A 20,837-nucleotide genomic window follows, 5' to 3' on the forward strand; every position below is an offset into this window, starting at 1 on the left:
GTTAGTGCAAGTGAGCCAAACCATCAGACAGGTTACTGCCCGCAGTAGATGCTTAGAAAGTTTTAAAGTACAGTTTAAGTAGAAGTTGCAATTAGTATGATTTCAGTTGATTTAATTTGAAATTGAAAATTAATTGCTGAACATTTTACAATAGTTAATCTTTTGTGATTCATCTTTTTGAGTTACATTTATCCGGATAGGTTTGAAGTGATTAAATAAAGGTATGGCATGTATAGTTTTCTGTAATTGCTGGAAGAGGGTAGCTTGCTTTAACTAGCTGACACATTTCACTCTGTTGTGATATGAAGCCCATTTTACAATTGTGTTTTACTGTCATATCCAACTGACATTTATTGGCAATAATTTCTTGTTACGTGTTTGATTATTTTAAGTCTTGTCACTTGTAAAGTTCTGAGTTAAAATATATGGAAGTAATTTCATGATCTGTCATGTGAGAAGCTACATCTCAAGTTGTTTATTTTGCTTAATTTTTATACACTGAATTTCAACTTTCAACCATGTCAAACTAGTAATAGTTTCAACAACAATTTGCATTCATATAGCATCATTAACATGTAAAGAAACAGCCAGAGTGCATCACAGAGGCATGAGGCAAAAATGGACACAGAGCCAAACAAAGAGATCCTGGGAAGGCTGATCATAAAGCTTGGCCAAAGAGATGAGATTTAAAGGAAGGTTTTAAAGGAGGAGAAGGAGTTGATGTGGCAGAGGGATTTAGGGAGGGAATTCCACAGCTCGGAGTCTAGGTGGGAGAAGTAAAGGCCACCAGTGGGGTGGGGGTGAATGGATGGGGTTTGCTCAAGAAGCCGACGTCAGAGGAATGGAAAGTTCGGGCAGGGTTGTAGGGCTGAAGGAGGTTACAGAGATAGGGAAGGGTGAGACCATGAATGGATTTAAATTTAAAGAGTTGGGGCAACGTAAGTCAGCAAAGACAGGAGTGATGAGTGAATGGTATTTGATGCTGGTTGCAATGAAGGTGTCACAATTTTAAGTGAGCTGAAGTTTATGGAGGGTGAGGTTGGAAGATAAGACTCCAGCCAGGAAAGTATTGGAATAGTTGATGGGCAGATGGGCTGAGGCAGGGGTAGAGATGGGCAATGCTACAGAGGTGGAAATAGGCGGTCTTGGTGACAGAGAGGATATGTGGTTGAAAGCTCAGCTTGGGGTCAGTTTAGAATACCAGTGTTGCAAAACAGTCTGGTTCGGCTTGAGATAGTGGTCGCAGTGAAGCATGGAATTGGTAATGAGTACAATGCTTGTGGATGATTTTTCTCTTCACGATGTTTAACAAGAGAAAATTGTGACTCGTCAAAGATTGTATGTTGGGCAAGTCAAGGCACAAAATAATTTTAATAAAATTGCGTAACCTAGGCGGGAGTATGACAGACAACCCCAGAAGTGGGTCACAAATGAATTCAATAAGGAATTCTTTACCCAGAGAGTGGTTAGAATGTGGAGCAGTTGAGATGAATAGCATAGATGCATTTAAGGAGAAACTAGATAAACAGATACGGGTGAAAGGAATAGAAGGATTTGTTGATAGGGTGAGATGAAGGATAGTGGGAAGAGACTCGTGTGGAACATAAGCAACTGTTGGGTTGAATGGTCTATTTCTGTGCTGTAAATTTCCCAGGATCCATGTTTGGGGGCAGAACGTCGAACCTCTCTAAATATATGCCCACACGTGGGAGAGACTGGAGCTTGTGGGTGGGGATTATCAGTGCTGGGAGTCACTACTACACTGGCCTAAGTGAGACCCGGTGCAACCTCCAGAAAGTGGCCCTGACTAGAGGTGGAAAGGAAGGTGGGGGGTTGGGGGAGTGGTGGGAATAGGCCAGGAAAGCAACCTGTACTCCTAAAGATCAGACCAATTTAAACAAAAATCTTTTATTTTGGGCTTGCTTACAAAGGGGCCAAAAAGGGTCACAAAAATTATTTCTCCATGGAGGTGGGGCAATCAGGACACTGTCCCCATTTGGTGTATATGTCCTCCAGCTCTTGCAGTTGAGGTACCCTCCTACTGAACCCTCGTACTCTGGTGGGGTCAGTGCTGGAACGCATCACCGGGGCCTGATCCTGACGTCAATGCTGGGATTGCAACCTCACAATCACAGACCAAAGGATATCAACTCTTTTTTGATAAAAGACATAATCCAATTGTTATTCCCAACAGGAATGTACAAGCCAAAATAAGTTCCAAATGAGTTAAACAAAGGAAAAACAATTTTTCTTAGGGCGTAACTGGTAAAAACACAGATCAGGAACACGTCTGGTTTTATCTCTGGTTCATGGAATCACACAGCACTGATGGAGGCCATTCGGCCCATCACGCCTGCGCAGGCTTTCTGAGACAGAAACTTGGAGTGCTAAAATAATGTAAGGTTCTAGCTTCTGATTGACTTCTCTTAACTTCGGTTGCCAAATGCCCATGTGTGGGTGAAACCATTCATCATGGTCAAGGCAATGCCAAAGAAATGACCACTTTGATGAGGGACCAGAGGGTGGTGACTGGTGGAGCAAGCATTCTTAACTAACTGAGGATCTAATACTGTCTAATGATCAGCGGATGGACACTGTATCCATACAGGTATTAATGGCTAAAATCACACAATATGCTGAAATGGCTTGTTTATTTATTTAGACTGGACAGTGTCACCTTCAGAGATCAGAACCACACCCTCATCAAAATCTGGGAGTGGAAGACTCCTAAGGAGACTTTGAGTCAAACTGGGGACTTTCATCAAGTCAACAGTAAGATGTAGTGACAGAAGGTTGTGTTGTTTTTTGATTGGTTGCTGTGAAAATCAGCATGCTTCTCATGTTTGAACAATCAGATATACAGCAGATATTACACATTTAGCTCTTATAGACACTTAATGCTAGGCACACAGGCCAATTTCTCTGAACTCTTACTGAACAGTAATTGAGGCAATTAGTCTCTCTGGACTAATGCTTTGTCTTTCACCACAAGCATTGACACATGCTTTGCCTTTCTCCCAGGACAGCTTTGTTACTTAATCTCCCTCTGCCCTATCAAACACCTTCCCCTTTGTTCTCTACCCCACTCCCCTCCCCTTTATTTGCTTAAAACCTAACTCTTTTCTAACCTTTGCCAGTTCTGATGAAAGATCACAGACCTGAAACGTTAACTCTGCTTCTCTCTCCACAGATGCTGCCAGACCTGCTGAGTTTTTCCAGCACCTTTTGTTTTTGTTTCAGATTTCCAGCATCTGCAGATTTTGCTTTTATCACATAATTGAGGCTGTTGCATTTGTTGAAGCTGAGTTCTCACGTTGCAGTTATATTGGTGAAACATTGGCAGCCAGTGATACTGACAGTGTCAAAGGGTTTGTGGACTGTGTGTGCATATTTTTAATCAGAGCTGGACTAAGAGTGCGAGAATGCATTTGGCTTTCTAATAACCCCTGGAGCCCTGAGACAAGAGAGGGACAGCAACAGAGAGAGGCAGACAGTTCTGAACTGGAGCCTGTGTCCGAGAGAGCAATGAGTAAGACATTGGCCCACTGACACAGCCCTCCCATGTATTAGTCTTCTGTCTGTTCAAAATAGTTTCTTTTCGAAGCATGTTTAAGGTTTGTTATTACAATAGACCAACACAATGAAGCATTGGGCGGCACAGTGGCGCAGTGGTTAGCACTGCAGCCTCACAGCTCCAGTGACCCGGGTTCAATTCTGGGGACTGCCTGTGTGGAGTTTGCAAGTTCTCCCTGTGTCTGCGTGGGTTTCCTCCGGGTGCTCCGGTTTCCTCCCACATGCCAAAGACTTGCTGGTTGATAGGTTAATTGGCCTTTATAAATTGCCCCTAGTGTAGGTAGGTGGTAGGGAAATGTAGGGACAGGGGATGTGGTAGTAATGTGGAATTAGTGTAGGATTAGTATAAAATGGGTGGTTGATGGTCGGCACAGACTCGGTGGGCCGAAGGGCCTGTTTCAGTGCTGATTCTCTAAACTAAACTAAACATTCTGGGTGTTGAATTTCTAGTTTTAATGGAACATTACCCCAGAAATTGCTACTGGAAGATTTTTTTTTGTCATTAACAGTCATGCAACAGATGTTAAGATCTTTTAGCCTCGTTGGTATTGTTGGATTTTGTTATTTTGTTTGTTAGTGTATACAATCTATTTTTCTGTTGCTGGATTTAATTTTAGTATTGGTATAACATCTACCCCTTTCCTTACTTTTCTGATAATGAGCAGCCTTGTCCCCACACTGTTCCATCAGATTATAACATCCATTACTGTTACACAGCCTAACCCTCGCCTTTAATGATCTGGGGAAACTAGTGTGAGGTGTATAAAATTGATTACCCCATTCAATTTTTTTAAATTAAAAAAACTCTATTGATCACGTCTGCAGAGTATCAATATTTAATGTTATAATTGCCAAACTAAATCTGCCAGTTTCTTGCTATTGATTACTCACGTAGAAATATATGCAGTAGCTTTATAAAATTTTCATGACTTCAGCAGATCAGAGTTCCTAGAGGATCATATTAAGGAGGAACAGAATTCAAATCACAATCCCTGCCCACCTCAGTCAATGTCGAAGAAATGTTCTTTTCATGGGGAACTTTCTCTTGCGTAGACCTTGGTGATGCGCAATGAGCCGTTAAGAAAGAATTTCTTGCATTTATACAGTGCCTTTTGCAACCCAAAGTACTTCACAACCAATGAAATACTTTTGAAATGAGGGGCTGAATTTTATGCAGGAGGCAGGACTCCTGATGCCAGGCCGAAAAGGCAGGGGGAGCCCCACCTCTGCATTTTCATGGCCCCGCCGGAGCATTCCTCCAGTGTTTATAAATGTAAATTTAAAGAGGCGGGATCCCCACACCTTTAAAGATGGGGATCCCGGCTCCATGAGCTGCCGGCCAATCAGAAGGCTGGCAGCTCAGTGGTATTAGCAGTGTCATTGAGAGCAGTGGCCACTGCCAGTCCTGCAGTGGCCTCAGCCCTAGGCCCAGCGGTGGAACCTCAGAGAAGACATGGGTGAGGCGAGGTCACCAAGGCCAGCCCAGAAGGCCCACCTGCCACCCATCGGGATACTCCGTGGCCCCCTGCCTCCGATCCTGCCTTGGAGGGGCCTGTAAAATCTAGCCTGCAGTTGATGATTTAATATAGAAAACATGGCAGTCAATTTGCAGGATCCCACAAATAGCAATGTGACATTGACCAGATAATTAGTTTTAATTATGTTGGTTGAAGGGTAAATATTGACCAGGACATCAGGGGAGTTCCCCTGCACTTCTCCGAAATAGTGTTTTGGGACCTTTTGGGGGGAAACCTTTTTTTTACTACGACTAACTCTTAAACTATGTTATGGGACTTTGTCTTCACTGCCAAAACTGTATTCAGCTGGAGCATGGAATCATAATATCATACAACAAAGGAGGCCATTCTACCCATCATGCCTGTGCCGGTGCTTTGAAAGAGCTCTCCAATTAGTCCCACTTTTTCCCCATAGCCCTTGAAAGTTACTATTGAATCTGTTTCCACTACAATGCATTCCAGATCACTACAATTCACTGCATAAAATAAATTCTCCTCATCTTGTCTCTGGTTCTTTTGCCAACTTGCTTGAATCTGTGTCCTTTGGTTACCAACCCTGGTACCAATGAAAACAGTTTCTCCCTATTTACTTTATCAGACCCATCATAATTTTGAACACCTCATAATTTTGAGAGAACAAATTGCTCACCTTTTATAAGCGTAGGTTAATCACCGCCTGATGTTCAGTCCAATTCGGAGCTGATGGTGAGACTTGGCCCCTATATTTACAGGACCAACTGCAGTTCATGATTGTCCCAAAAAAATTGAAGTTGGAGGTTTAGTTTTGCTCTGAGGAATCTTAAGGATTATCCAGTGTTCAACATCCTGGCTATCAGAAAAGCAGATTGGACAAAATAAATTAAAAACAGAACCAATTGCTTATTTTTCAAGGAATTTTTCCTTGTCTCCTTTTGGAACTTGCCATTTAAGCTGTACTGGGAAAAAGATCAGTGCCTTTCCTCTCGTGGCCTGAGTCTTGGGTTCAAAAGCATCCCAGACAGATGGGACAGAGCCTTCCTTCTGTTGACAGCTGTTAAGTGTACTAAGTAAAGTGAGCTTGAACCATCTCAGTGGCTCCCAATGGAAATGAGTCCACTGCAGAATTGCCACTCATAATTCTGGCACATGTACAAAAAAAAGGGACAGACTGGGTACAAAATTAACAAGGAGGACCTGGAAAAACGGGTTTAGTCATGGCAGTTCAGTGAATGCAAACACTGCTGATTAACCATTAACCTACGCTTATATGTACATGAATGTATCTGAGTTTTTGTAAGTTAAGAGCACACACCAAAGATGTATGTGACCTGAGAAAATACAGCAGATTATGCCAGCTAGCCTCCCCACTGAGACTTTGGATGGAGCTGTCCTAATTGCAAAAATGCAACTCACCTCCACACACTTCAGAGGGCCCGAAATATATCAAGTAAGAATCAGTGGATGTTGGATTCTTCTTGTTAATAATTATATCAAAATAAGTGCCAACACTATCTCTTGCAGTGGTATTTTGTGCCATATTCCTTAAGACAGTAAATCTTCCCTTAGCTGAATGTGATATTGATTCCTGTGTGTACTGGAAGGTGTGTTACTGATTATTAACCTCACTCGCTGGCACAGAGTTCAGTCTTCTCATACATGATTGATGAGTTGCCGATTAAGGCCTGCACGGTTAACATCCACTCGAACAATTGAAGCCCTCTGTGGCACGTTAGGAGGGTCACCGGGGGTATCTGAGAAGGAGGACTTATTTGGGAACTGTTCAGCTGCATATGTACACAAGTCCATATCATCGAAAGTGATCGTCAGCAGTCTTGTTCATGATGGATGCTTGATTACAGACCAGACAAATAGGCTTCATTGTTGGCATAGAACCATAGAAAAATTATGGCAAAGAAGGAGGTCATTCAGCCCATCATGTCCATGCCAGCCGAAGAAAAAAAAAACTAGCTGCCCATTCTAATCCTACTTTCCAGCACCTGGACCGTAGTCTTGCAGGTTACAGCACTTCAAAGCATTAATGCTTCGTGAATATTGCCTCGATGCAATGACACTCAGTTAAAGGTAGTAGCAAGGTCCCAGGGTTTTACAGAATAATTATGGTCCGTGTGAATAAGTACGACCCACGGAGAGATTTTAAACTAAAAAATTCGGGCCACTTAATGATTTCTTTGAAGGGCCACACTCCTTTTAATGAAGTTGCCAGGGAAGATGGGCAGTGCACTTTCTGGCTCAGCTGAGGTGATGCTTGTCCTTCAAATGGATCATTTTCTTGGACATGTTAGCCCCGATTTTGACTCGGGATGAAAGTCGTATGTTGGGCTCATCTTGCCTGAAAGGTCTGACACCCAGGCCTCATTTAAATACACCAGGCCCAACACCCGCCCGAACCTGGTGTCGGTGGTGTGAGGCAGGAGGGTGGGAGTGGATCGAGTGCAGAGGGAGGCAGTCATTAATGATCAACAGGAACCGTCCCCTACACCAAGCTAATAGGATCCTGGGATGGTTGGGGGTGGGGGCACGAGGGTGGGGGGGGGGGGGTGGGGTGAAGTGGAGGTGATCACAGTCAGGGCAGAGGAGGCAAGGTCCAAGGTTTCCTTGTGCGGACCGGAGGAAAACACCTGCAAATAGGAAATTTAAAAAAATAAGCTCAGCTTCTCTTCTCCTCTGGGCCTGCTGCTTATTGGCCTAGGTTTACCTGGTGAGGTCGGCACGAGTAAAAATAGCACCAGGATCTGAATTACATGATCAGCCATCCAGTGAGGCTGTCACCTGCCTGGTACGAGTGCCTCACATGTTACCTGAAATATACCAGTTAAAATAGAGCAATGTATAAGGTTGCCAACTGTTGTCCTTGAGACTACAAGAACTAAAGGTTAATCTGCATGACACAGTTTTGAGAAACCCACGAGAAGAATCATAGGGGCATTAAAAAATATTGTTTTTATTTTCCTTGAACACTTTTATTTATTAGTTATAAAAGTATTGGAGATGAAGAGAAATCAGTTTGTGATTGCCAGTCAAGAATCAATCAATTGGTGTGGGAAGGCTATACACTGCAAGGGCGGACATGCCAGGCGACCAATGACAAGAGAGTTGGGGTGGGGTTATTTGTGACAATTGGCAACCTTCATGGGGCAGGACTGCAGTGTGGACAAGGTGAGTGTCACGTTGAAGATATTCCAGCCCATTGCATCCCATCTGGTGCAGGTGATTAAAGTCAGGGCTGTTAGTGTTGCCTTGTTGGGTTTCAGTGGGGCACAAGTTGAGCCACAGCGGTGAACTGCTTTTTCAGAACATTAGTAGAGCTGTCTTGGAAATAATTTCAACCCATTTAAACAAAGTTTTCTTTGCGGAAGCACTAATAGATTTCACGAGAGTCCTTAGTGAAGACCGACAGTTGTGAAATCTTTTCAGATCAAAGCGTTTAAAACATTTTAATTAATGCATTAGCAAGATATTTTTACGTTGAGTTTCCAAAATAAGTTGAAGATAATATAGACAATGAAGATTCTTTCAGGTTTGCTTGCTGCAATGCTAACATTCTCTGTGTGTAATTATTAGAGGTACGACCTGCAGCATTGTACCTTCATGAATTCAATTTGTAGATGGGAAGACTGTCACAAACTTAATTTGGTGCTGCATTTTACAACACTATGGAATGTAAACCTCATTTTCTTTTCAATGAAACTGTATAATTAAAGATATTTGTTGACTAATAGATCTTGAGCATGTTTACTTAATAAGCACGGTTTGAAGTTTTTGATCAATACAGGAGGTTTTGGCAGTATTATTTTACTCTGATTCTGGTTTAATGAATAGTACTTTGCACTTTGAAGATGTGTTTTATTTTCTTTTGGAATACGGTGTGCCATGACATTACACGGGAGGTATCAAGACCAAGAGTTGTCTTCAGTTAAAGTGAGGCTAGAGGGCGAGGGGTTTGGACCAGGGTGCACAGAAGGAAGCCAGTCCCCATTTTGAAGTTGTTCTTTCCACAGCACTTCCACTGGCAGATGGATGTAATTGCAGTGTGACGAGTTTACATTGGCAGTTCCCATTTTAAAATATGGACTTAGGTGTTTATAATGGGAAAAGTTGACAGCAAGTGTGCACAGACGTAAGATTTTAATATTATAAATATTTAACTATCCATTCTTAAATGGGTTATAAAATAATGTGGTGCAGACATACTTTCGATCAGGTTTAAAACAAAGAAAGAAGACTAAAGGCAAATGAGTCCCATCAGACAGATCAAGAGATCACCTCAGAGAAAGTTCCATTTTGACATTCAATAGGGCATAAGCTGAACACTTGCACATAGATTGTTTTGGGATTGCTGGCTGGTTAAGCATCGGAATAGCGGGAAGGGGTAAGAACTTTGTAAAAGGGCCTTAAATGGGTTGGGTAGAAACTGTGAAAGAAAGATTTGTACATGTGCTGAGGAAGGAACATGCTTGATGGCTAATCGACCTTTTCACGTTGCATACTTATATTTTTATTAATCTCTACTCTGTCTGAAAGTGCCCCCTGATGTTTAGTTGATTTATTGGTAAATGTCAAGAGAATTCCTCACTTAATTTTCCTTGGACTAGTTATCCGAAGTTGTCAAGGTGCTGACTTACCAGAATTTACACCTGCAAGCTAAAAATATTGTGTGGTTATTATTTGCATAGAATTTTACAGCACAGAACAGGCTATTTGGCCGAACATGGTCGGTGCTTGTGCTCCATAAGAGCCTCCTCCCACCATTTGAATAATAACGGTAAATTCACCATTCCCAAGAGCTGTGTTGAAGGGAATGTGGTTTGGTGAAAGCCCAAACCATAACAGCAATATTTCTCCAACCTACCCTACCTACTCTACCCTCCCCTTTGAGCGAGGCTTCCAGCTGCGAGTGCAGGACTGCTGAATTTTCACTCAGTGGAGTCAATTTTGAGTAAACTTACCTGGTATTAACTGGGTGGCGACGGCCTCATAGAGTCATAGAGTTATACAGCACAGAAACAGGCCCTTCGGCCCACCGTGTCTGTGCCGGCCATCAAGCCTATCAATTCTAATCCCATTTTCCAGCACTTGGACCGTCGCCTTGTATGTTATGGCATTTCAAGTGCAAAGCCTCAAAATGGAGTCAGTAGCTTTACTGTCATGCTAACACTGGTGATGTGGCTGGCGCCATTTTGAAATGGGTCTCCTGCAGGGTGCCCAAAGTGCCCCTTTTAAATATGGAAATTAGGATCCCATCACATAAATAGAACCTTGATTGCCATCTTAGGTCAGAACTGGTTAGTGCCTGCACAGTTCCAGTTCCATGGACAATGGAAGAGAAGTCACAGATAACCCAGATCGGCAGGGTGAATGGAGCAGAGGTGATGCAGAGGTGTTGGCCATTGTAACTAATGTGCTGTCTCATGGGGTGAATGCTGACCTGTTGCTGCTTTTGCTTCTTTTTTCTCCAGAGACCCTGCTGGATACACGGATAGCCACGGCTGAACTGGGCTGGACAGCATATCCTTCATCGGGGGTAAGAATATTTCAGCTATTTGCACACTGTGGGTTGACAGGTCTCCTCCTCTCAAAATATTAGGATTAAGAAAGAAAGAGAGAAAGAAAGAAAAACAGACAGACATAGACAGCCTCAGAGTGTCCCAAAGTGCTTTAAAGCTAATTAATTACTTTGAAGTCTGCACTCAGCAAAGTCCCACAAACAGCAATGAGATAAATGACCAGTTAAACAGTTTGTTGTGATATTGGTTGAACGATAACTATTGGGCATACCACCAGGGAGTTCTCCCCTACTCCTCCCTGCAATATTGCCATTGCTGACATTTCAGATCGTCAATCTCATCTTGAAAGCTCCAGTTGACTCCCAGTATTCATCGCTCTTTGGGGGAACAGAGTTCAAGATTTCCACTACTCTTTATGTAAAAAACGAAGTGCTTCCTGGTTTTCCTGATAAGCAGCCGAGGTCTAATTTTAAGATTGTCCCTTTTGTCATGCAAGGTCCCCACCTGCCAAGAAAGAGGCACATTAATTTTGTTATGAACGTTGATTTTAAACTGTTACTGGAGTGAAGAAAGGACTTGTTAAGCAGATGAGCCGTGGCTGGAAAACATATTTGCATATTAACAGACGGTGATTGGAAGGACAAAGGACCATTCCCTGACACATTCAACCCACAATGGACCATGATCACCGGGTATTGTGTGTAAGAGGAGCATTCCAGAACCTGCTAGATGATACAATTCAAGACATGGTCAGACCAGTTAGTCACATGACTAACCTGCTGGGCAACTTGGGGTTTTCTGAATTGTGCAAACAGTTTGAACTGAGAGTGTCTGTTTGCTCCTGGACTGAGAAGATCTCTCCTGTCTGCTCCCATCTCTTTCTCACAAGCCTCTGAATCCACTGAAGACACATGAACCCCAAGAGAGAAAAGTCTCCCACAGCGAACAAGGTTTAAGAAGAATACTGGGCCCCAACGAAAAGGAAGATCTACCTACAATTAAGGACTCTACAGTGAGCTCGAAGAACCATAACAAATACTCTTAAACTCTTGCCGTAAACTTTTCCACTTTATTTTTCTTCTGCTCTTTTCTGTCTCTATTTGCATGTGTGTATTGTGTATGCATGCTAGCGTGGGTGTGTCGTGTATCCGTAGGCGTCAACCGAATTAGATTTTAAGTTTAATAAATTTTAACTTTTCTTCTTAGCCTGTTTGTGCTGGTTTCTTTGCCTTATAATTGGAAAGCAGTGAACAAGGATTCACCAAGGGGGAGCTAAAAACAGTGTGTTTAAAATTAAATCCTGTTAGGGTAAGACCAGGTGAAGACTGTGAGGGACCCCCAGGCACCTTCCTCACTCGGTCATAACACTTTGCAATTGATCCCCTCACCAGAGGAATAGTTTCTCTATCTCTACCCTATAAGAATCCTTTTATGCATCTTGATGTAACCACCTCAATTAGATAACCCCTATACTCAAGATACTATAAACCAAGTCTTTGTAATCTGTGCAAATAATTTAACCCTAATAGCCTCTCGCATTGTGGTGAATCTGCACTGCACCCAATCCAGCCCAATATGTTTTTCTTGAGGTAAGGTGTTCAGAATTGAGCACAGCCCTCCAGCTGGTATCTGACAACTGGATGGCCATTCTCTGAACTGAGAGATAACACAAACACTGCAAAGGTAACAGAAGGGGGAGCAGAATATTCACTTTTCTTTCATATAAATGGTGCAAAGATGCTGCCGAGGAACTGAAAAGATGGAACTACTTAAACATCTCTAAACCTATCATTAAATCCTTGCACTTCACTAGTTGTGAAAACAGTAATTATCTACATTCTTCAGTCTAACAACACATCATGTTTGGAATTCCGACTCACCACAGCTTTATGGAAACCATGCACCTGGCTAATGCAAAACAAACATTATCCATGTAATTGCTCGAGAGATGATGTTATATGTTGCGCTCAGCTACCCATTGCCCTCATCCAAGAAAAAGCCTTCAGCACAAATGACTTCCAGCTGAAAAGCCATTGTCCTTGCATGCAACCCCATGTTTGGACAAGTCTTCTGGAAGCTTCCTTACAGACATCATAAGAAGGGTCACTGACCCGAAACGTTAACTCTGCTTCTCTTTCCAAAGATGCTGCCAGACCTGCTGAGTGGTTCCAGCATTTCTCGTTTTTATTTCAGATTTCCAGCATCCGCAGTATTTTGCTTTTATTATATAAGGGACTTTTCATTGTCTCTGTAAATCACCAACAGAAGATGCTGGCCTTGGCTTAGTGGCTGGCACTGCTGCCTACGAGTCAGAAGGTCATGGGTTCAAGTTCCAGGGTGGAGACGTGCACAAAATCTAGGCTGACACTCCAGTGCAGTACAGAGGGAGTGCTGCACTGTCAGAGGTGCCGTCTTTCAGATGAGATGTTAAACCAAGGCCCTGTCTGCCCTCTCAGATGGATGAAAAGATCCCATGGGATGATTTGAGGAGGAGCAGCAGAGATATCCCTGGTGTCGTGGCCAACATTTCTCTGTCAACCAACATCACTAAAAGAGACTATCCTGTTGTTATCACATTGCAGTTTGTGGGAGCTTGCTGTGCACAAACTGGGTGCTGTGTTTCCCACATTACAATATGACTACACTTCAAAAGTACTTAATTGGCTGTAAAGCATTTGAAATGTCCTGAGTTCATGAAAGGCGCTATATAAATGTAAGCCTTATCTTTTTTTCTTCATTGACGAATATAGTGATCTTCCACTGATGGATGAATGTATTGGAGATGAAGAGCTGTAATGACTTAAGCAACTCAAGGTAGCTGACAGGTACCAGAGGACAGAGATGCTGAGGAGAGAAAGAAGGAATAAATGGAAGAAAGGGAGAAACAGGGACAGAGAACCAGAAGTGGAGAGAGAAAGAGAGAAGCCCGAGAAAGGGAGAGCAAACACCAAAGGACAGGAATAGCGAACACAGAGGAAAGCAAGAGTGACAGAGAGAGGACTAGAGTAGATTAAAAGAAGGGATAGAGGACAGAGAGGATTAAAAAGGTAGCATGAAGATAAAGAAGAGGAGTTCGAGAGGACCAAGTTACTGGGTATTGGATGGTTGGGATGGCTATAGAAATGAGGGACAGATGAAGCAGAAAGGAAGGTGAGCAGGCTCTTGCGTGATTTAATTTGTCTTTCCTTGTGGTTTATGCTTTTGTTTGTACTGAGCCTGCATTTTTGTGTAGGATGTTGGGGTTTCTTTATAACAGTATGTGACAGGTGTATGCGACACTCGGCCCGATGTTGCTGCACTCAGCCAGTATGAGCCACTTCTGCTTAAAATGCACCTGCATTTATACGAGGCAAGAATGGGATCTAAGCCATCTGTGATGACTCACTGAGACGCACTGACCAGTTTGGTGTAGTAGAATGGAATGTGTGATAGGACCATTCCTTGGTATAATTTACTGACTTCATTATGAGGAACAAACGGAGATGGATTTTAGATTGCAAGTTAATGATTAACTTTAAATTAACTTGTTGATAACGTGGAAATTAAGCCACGTTGGCTAAGTGGATTTGGGCTTGGGTCACTACAGTGCACAGGATTTAGAACCATTCAAGACTCAGATTACTGTGGTTAGATTTTTCATGAAACTCCAATATATTGCTCACACTGACCAATCCATCAGTAGGCCTGAGCTTTTCAGCTGCTTATAGATCATTCCTCTGGTACCTGTTTTGCATCTTGACACAGAACACATTATTAAAGTTTCATTTCATTATCGTGCACCAACAGAATGGTTTTTCTTTAAAACAATACCCAAAACACATCTTCTGCACGTACTTGGCAGGTAGATGTGTGATTGTTCACATGGTAAGTGCTGAATCTTATTCATGCCATCAAAGGATGTGCCATGGTGAGGGGAAAGTGATGCAAGCTCTCTTACTTGCCCGATTATTTGAGAAAAAACAGAACGAAGGAAGCTTGGAATTTATAAGTACCTTTCACATCCTCAGGGCTTCCCAGAATTCTTCACAGCTAATCGATTACTTTATGAAGTGTCGTCTTTGCTGTTTTGTCGACAAACATGGGGAGATAGTTTGCATGCAGCAAGGTTCTTCAAACAGGAGTGAGACAAATGATCAGATAATCATTTCATTGATTTAGGGATAAATATTGGCCAGGACACCAGGCGTAACTCCAGTGCTCTTCTTTGAATTTTAAAAAAATTCATTCATGGGATGTGGGCGTCGATGGCCAGGCCAGCAATTTTGTTGCCCATCCCTAATTGCCCTTGAGAAGGTGGTGGTGAGCTGCCTTCTTGAACCGCTGCAGTCCGTGTGGGGTAGGTACACCCACAGTGCCGTTAGGAAGGGAGTTCCAGGATTTTGACCCAGCGACAGTGAAGGAACGGCGATATAGATCCAAGTCAGGATGGTGCGTGTTTTGGAGGGGAACTTGCAGGTGGTGGTGTTCCCATGCATTTGCTGCCCTTGTCCTTCCAGTTGGGAGAGGTTGCGGGTTTGGAGGGTGCTGTCTAAGGAGTCTTGGTGTGTTGCTGCAGTGCATCTTGTAGTTGGTACACATTGCTGCCACTATGCGTCGGCGATGGAGAGAGTGAATGATTGTACATGGGGTGCCAATCAAGCGGATTGCTATGTCCTGGATGGTGTCGAGCTTCTTGAGTGTTGATGGAGCTGCACCCATTCAGGCAAGTGGAGAGTATTCCATCGCAGTCCAGACTTGTGCCTTGTAGATGGTGGACAGGCTTTGGGGAGTCAGGAGGTGAGTTACTCGCCGCAGGATTCCTAGCCTCTGACCTGTTCTTGTAGCCATGGTATTTATATGGCTACTCCAGTTCAGTTTCTGGTCAATGGTAGCCCCTAGGATGTTGATAGTGGGGGATTCAGCGATGGTAATGCCATTGAATGTCAAGGGGAGATGGTTAGATTCTCTCTTGTTGAAGATGGTCATTGCCTGGCACTTGTGTGGCTCGAATGTTACTTGCCACTTATCAGCCCAAGCCTGGATATTGTCCAGGTCTTGCTGCATTTCTACATGGACTGTTTCAGTATCTGAGGAGTCGCGAATGGTGCTGAACATTGTGCAATCATCAGCGAACATCCCCACTTCTCACCTTATGACTGATGGAAGGTCATTGATGAAGCAGCTGAACATGGTTGGGCCCAGGACACTTCCCTGAGGAACTCCTGCAGTGATGTCCTGGAGTTGAGATGATTGACCTCCAACAACCAGAACCATCTTCCTTTGCGTTAGGTCTGACTTCAACCAGTGGAGAGTTTTCCCCCTGATTCCCATTGACTCCAGTTTTGCTAGGGCTCCTTGATGCCATACTCAGTCAAATGCTGCCTTGATGTCAAGGGCAGTCACACCAAATTCACCTTTTGAGTTCAGCTCTTTTGTCCGTGTTTGAACCAAGGCTGTAATGAGGTCAGGAGCTGAGTGGCCCTGGCGGAACCCAAACTGAGCGTCACTGAGCAGGTTATTGCTAAGCAAGTGCCACTTGATAGCACTGTTGATGACACCTTCCATCACTTTACTGATGAATGAGAGTAGACTAATGGGGCGGTAATTGGCCGGGTTGGACTTGTCCTGCTTTTTGTGTACAGGACATACCTGGGCAATTTTCCACATTGCCAGGCAAATGCCAATGTTGTAGCTGTACTAGAACTGCTTGGCTAGGGGCACGGCAAGTTCTGGAGCACAGGTCTTCAGTACTATTGCCAGAATAATGTCAGGACCCATAGCCTTTGCAATATCTAATGCCTTCAGTCATTTCTTGATATCACGCGGAGTGAATCGAATTGACTGAAGTCTGGCATCAGTGATGCTGGGGACTTCAGGAGGAGGCTGAGATGGATCATCAACTCGGCACTTCTGGCTGAAGATCGTTGCAAGTACCTCTGCCTTATCATACCATATTTTTTACATCCACTTGAGAGGGCAGACAGCAGATAGATGGCACCTGCGACTGTGCAGCACTCTGTCAGTATTGCGCTGGAGTGTCAGTCTACCAAGTGAGCCAAGCTGACCCTCAAACGGCCTTTCACTCAAAGGTCTTGCTTTACTCTCTTAACTGATGTGTTCTGCTGCTCCTTATAAATTAGTGTTAGCTGTTTTTCTATACTGTACTCTTCTGAAGATGATGACTTATGCTTGGGGTACAAGTCTGCAGGCATTGACTGGCCTCTAGTACCTCACTTAAGCATGACTCTAGTCTGTGAGCCTCGACAGGCCTTACAACTGTGGGAGCAACAGAGCTGAGCCGTTTCCTGACCTCAGCCAACGTCCACACATGTGCTTTACCAGCTGGGGTCGTTCGATATCAGTTTGGAGCAGGATCCCTGCCTGATGCCTCCCCTCACTGGGAACTTTTTGTTTTAAACATGGTTTGTTGCTCAGCTCTAAAAGTTGTCATTGTAGACAGAACTACAACATTGTCTTCACAGGGCGACATTCCTTTATATACCACTGGATGTATGTGTACGGACTGACAAAAAAAAGAAGGGGGACCTTTCTGGGGAAACAATGGAATACTTGAATTCTAAAGCAATTTGAGACGAATCATTAGATGCCCTCTGGCCTCTCCTTTTTTAATTCACCCCATCCCTCACAGGTGCTGCTTTCATCTGCCAAATTCCTTCAGAATTCATCCCCTCCCCTCCTTTCACACAACTGAACAAAGTGTAGCAATGCAACACCAGCATAGAGACAGCAGTGAGCAAAGCACAGAGCCTGAAAGATCTTCGCACAGTCTGTGCAATAACAGACGAATTAAGGGAGCTTTTCTATTGTCAATAAGGACCTTTGACCTAGCTTTCTAGTGGGCAAATAGCGACGTCGGATAATTGTAGGCTTGCTCTAACCTTGTGAGGAGATGACTCTCGGATCTGAGTCTTTGAAAGGTGATGGGAGGGTGGGAATTAAATTCCTGTTGGAGGCTTTTAGGCAGTTGTGAATATTCTAAAGCCTGGATTAACGCAGGAAATCCATCCAAGACACTGAAAGACCGTATCCTTTCATACCTCTCTGTAATGTGATTAGGGGTAGTTTATTAGTTTCGAACACATGTGAATTCCTTAGTCCTAAACCATGCTCCCTCCATTAACTGATGTGAATTTCAGGTTAGATTCTTGAAGTCACAATCTCTGTTCTTCAGACAGATACGGTCAGGCACTTTGTAAATAGATCCACAACAATGAAGCTGAGATCCCACAACAAAATTAATAACCATGTGGTAGCTCTTGACCTTGGCAATAACCTCCCAGAAGACCCTGATATTGGTGTGTTCTCATTGTGAGAGAACTATGTGGGACTAAGTGCAGTTTTATGGTTCCATAGCTCAATAATGTTTTACAGTTGCTGACCAGCTGGTAATGTATTTATCATTTTATTGGTCTTCTGCGAGTTAGTAAATGACTACAAGGTTGAGGTGATTTACATGCAATTTGAATGGAATAAAACATTACATAAATCAGAGATATCGGGGACAATTTTAACTCTACCTGCCTGGTTACTCACCCACATTGCAATTGCCAGGAGCTGACCATTCCCAATTTTAACCTGGTCTACTGAGCAGACAACACGGACACCTGCCCAAAGCCGGTGGGATCCTTTACATTTCTATGTTGGGACTAGGGTTGTCCACTCTGATTCAATGTATTCTTGGAGGTTTCCTGAAATGACGTCCTGCCTCCAACTGCCCCACCTCTGTTCTCCTGCCGATGGTTGCCCGACATGTCCGTCGTCACGGGGCACTGTCCTCTAGAGGCCTGCTTTAGGTTGGGAAAAAGAACCCGACCCAAACCCAACCGAACCACAGCCCGACCCGGCCCGAGTCCCTCCGATTTTGCTCCAAGCCCGACCCGGCCCGAACCCACCATTAGTTGGCCCGACCTGAGCCCGACCCGACCATCCCTTTACTTACGTTCCTGACATCGAACCTGTAAGAAGCTGCAGCGCATTCACAAGACGTCATAGTGACGTCACTCGCTCACTGTGCAGACTCAGTTTCGTCCCGGACTCCCAGCTCAGGTAAGTTTTTTTTTTAATACTTACCAGCAGAGCACTTGCTGTGTGTGTCCGGCCTGACCCGACCCGACTCGATCTGGACTCGGCCCAACCTGATCCTGAAAACCGGCCCCGGAAGATGGGCCCGACCCGAACCCGACACATGCCGTTGGGTCCTGTTGGGTTCGGGACGGGTAGCAGGCCTCTACTGTTCTCCCTTTTTTTTATTCATTCATGGGATGTGGGCGTCACTGGCCAGGCCAGCATTTATTGCCCGTCCCTAATTGCCCTTGAGAAGGTGGTGTTGAGCTGCCTTCTTGAACTGCTGCAGTCCATGTGGGGTAGGTACACCCACAGTGCTGTTAGAAAGGGAGTTCCAGGATTTTGACCCAGCGACAGTGAAGGAACGGCAATATAGTTCCAAGTCAGGATGGTGTGTGACTTGGAGGGGAACTTGCAGGTGGTGGTGTTCCCATGTATTTGCCAGTTGGAAAGCCCTCAAACTTTTCTTTCCCCAATTGCATAATTCTTGACTTTCAGTCAAATAGCCTTTCCCCTCTCCAATATTTTTAGAACTACCAAACAAAACTGTTCAAAGGAAATGTGATAAAAACATGCAATATTTGTTAATGCCCCGATGATTTTTTTCTCATGGGTTGCTTGCAGCAATGTCTGAGAGATTAATCTTCAATTCTTGGAGACTCCAGGCCAATCTTAAATGGTTAGCAACTGAATCTGTTCCACCCCCCCCCATTCAACAGTCTCCACCATACCCCTGCCCCCCACCCCGAGCCTCCATTTCCCAGTTCCCAGTCTATATCTCTCTCCCCTGAGCCCCCATATTCCAGTCTCCCTCTCTCTCCCCAATCTCCCTCTTTCCTTATGATCCATCCCTCCCCCCAAGCCCCCATTCCTCAGTCTCCCTCTCTCTCTCAGTCCCTATTTCCCAGTCTGTCTGTCTTCCCCTCCTCCTGATTTCAGAACCCCCCCCCACTACCACACCTCCTAACAGAAAGCTGCAACTCTCCCAAACATTGAACTCTGATTCCTGAGCCTCCAGCCCCCTCCCACCTGTACTTCACATGGTCACAGCTCTCTGCAGTGTTGGACATTGGATGTCACCAAACCGGAGACTTGTTTAACAGCAGCCAGTCACATCAGGCTGTGGGGAGGGGTGAGTGAAGCGGGGGTGGGAGGAGGCGTGGGTGCATGGTGGTGCAAATTTAGCGCCCTGATCTCTCGGGTTGCTGAAGGAAGCTCTTGGAGGAAGAACCCTGATGTTGGTTAACTCCTGGACATTCTGGGGGAGTAAGGAATCCTAGGTCTTGGTGATCCTCAGGATAAGCAGCGGATGATTTTTCCAACTCAGCTCAGTATTGTCCTCACCAATATTTATCCCTCAGCCAACATCTAAAACCCAGTATCTGATCAATATCACATTGCTGTTTGTAGAATCTAGTTGTGCACAAATTAGCTGCTACATTTCATACACCAGTGACTACACTGCTAAACTCTAGTGAATATTGGTCCAGTCGATCCAATCTCTCCTCATACATCAATTCTGCCATCCCAGGAATCAGCCTAGTAAATCTTCTTTGCACTCCCTGCATGGCAAGAACATCCTTCCTCAGACAAGGAGACCAAAACTGCACACAATACTCCAGATGTGGTCTCACCAAGGCCCTGTATAACTGCAGTAAGACATCCTTTCTCCTGTACTCAAATCCTCTTGCAATGAAGGCCAAGATACCATTCGCCTTCCTAATTGCCTGCTGCACCTGAAGTTGCTTTCAGCGACTGGTGTACAAGGACACCCAGGTCTCGCTGCACCTCCCCCTTTCCCAATCCATCACCATTCAGATAATCTGCCTTTCTGTTTTTACAACCAAAGTGGATAACCTCACATTTATCCACATTATACTGCATCTGCCATGCATTTGCCCACTCACCCAACTAGTCCAAATCACATTGGAGCCTCTTTGCATCCTCCTCACAGCTCACATTTCACCCCCCCCCCGCCCCAACTCCCCAGCTTTATGTCACCTGCAAACTTGGAAATGATACATTTAGTTCCCTCGCCCAAGTCATTAGTATATATTGTGAATAGCTGGGGCCCAAACACTGATCTCTGCAGTACCCCGCTAGTCACTGCCTGCCACCCGGAAAAAGACCCGTTTATTCCTACTCTCTGTTTCCTGTCTGTCAACCAATTCTCAATCCG

The 20,837-nt window shown here is 44.3% G+C and overlaps 1 protein-coding gene across 1 annotated transcript in view; it reads left to right on the forward strand.

Moving 5' to 3' along the window:
- The window catches only part of LOC137375109 (ephrin type-B receptor 1), an 826,129-nt gene that overhangs the window by 134,238 nt on the left and 671,054 nt on the right, over positions 1 to 20,837 (forward strand). The window contains exon 2 of the mRNA XM_068041741.1: positions 10,547 to 10,611. Coding sequence (XP_067897842.1) covers positions 10,547 to 10,611 — 65 coding nt within the window. The remainder of the gene's footprint in view (positions 1 to 10,546; positions 10,612 to 20,837) is intronic.

This window comes from Heterodontus francisci, chromosome 11, assembly GCF_036365525.1.
Source record: "Heterodontus francisci isolate sHetFra1 chromosome 11, sHetFra1.hap1, whole genome shotgun sequence".
Lineage (NCBI taxonomy): Eukaryota > Metazoa > Chordata > Chondrichthyes > Heterodontiformes > Heterodontidae > Heterodontus > Heterodontus francisci.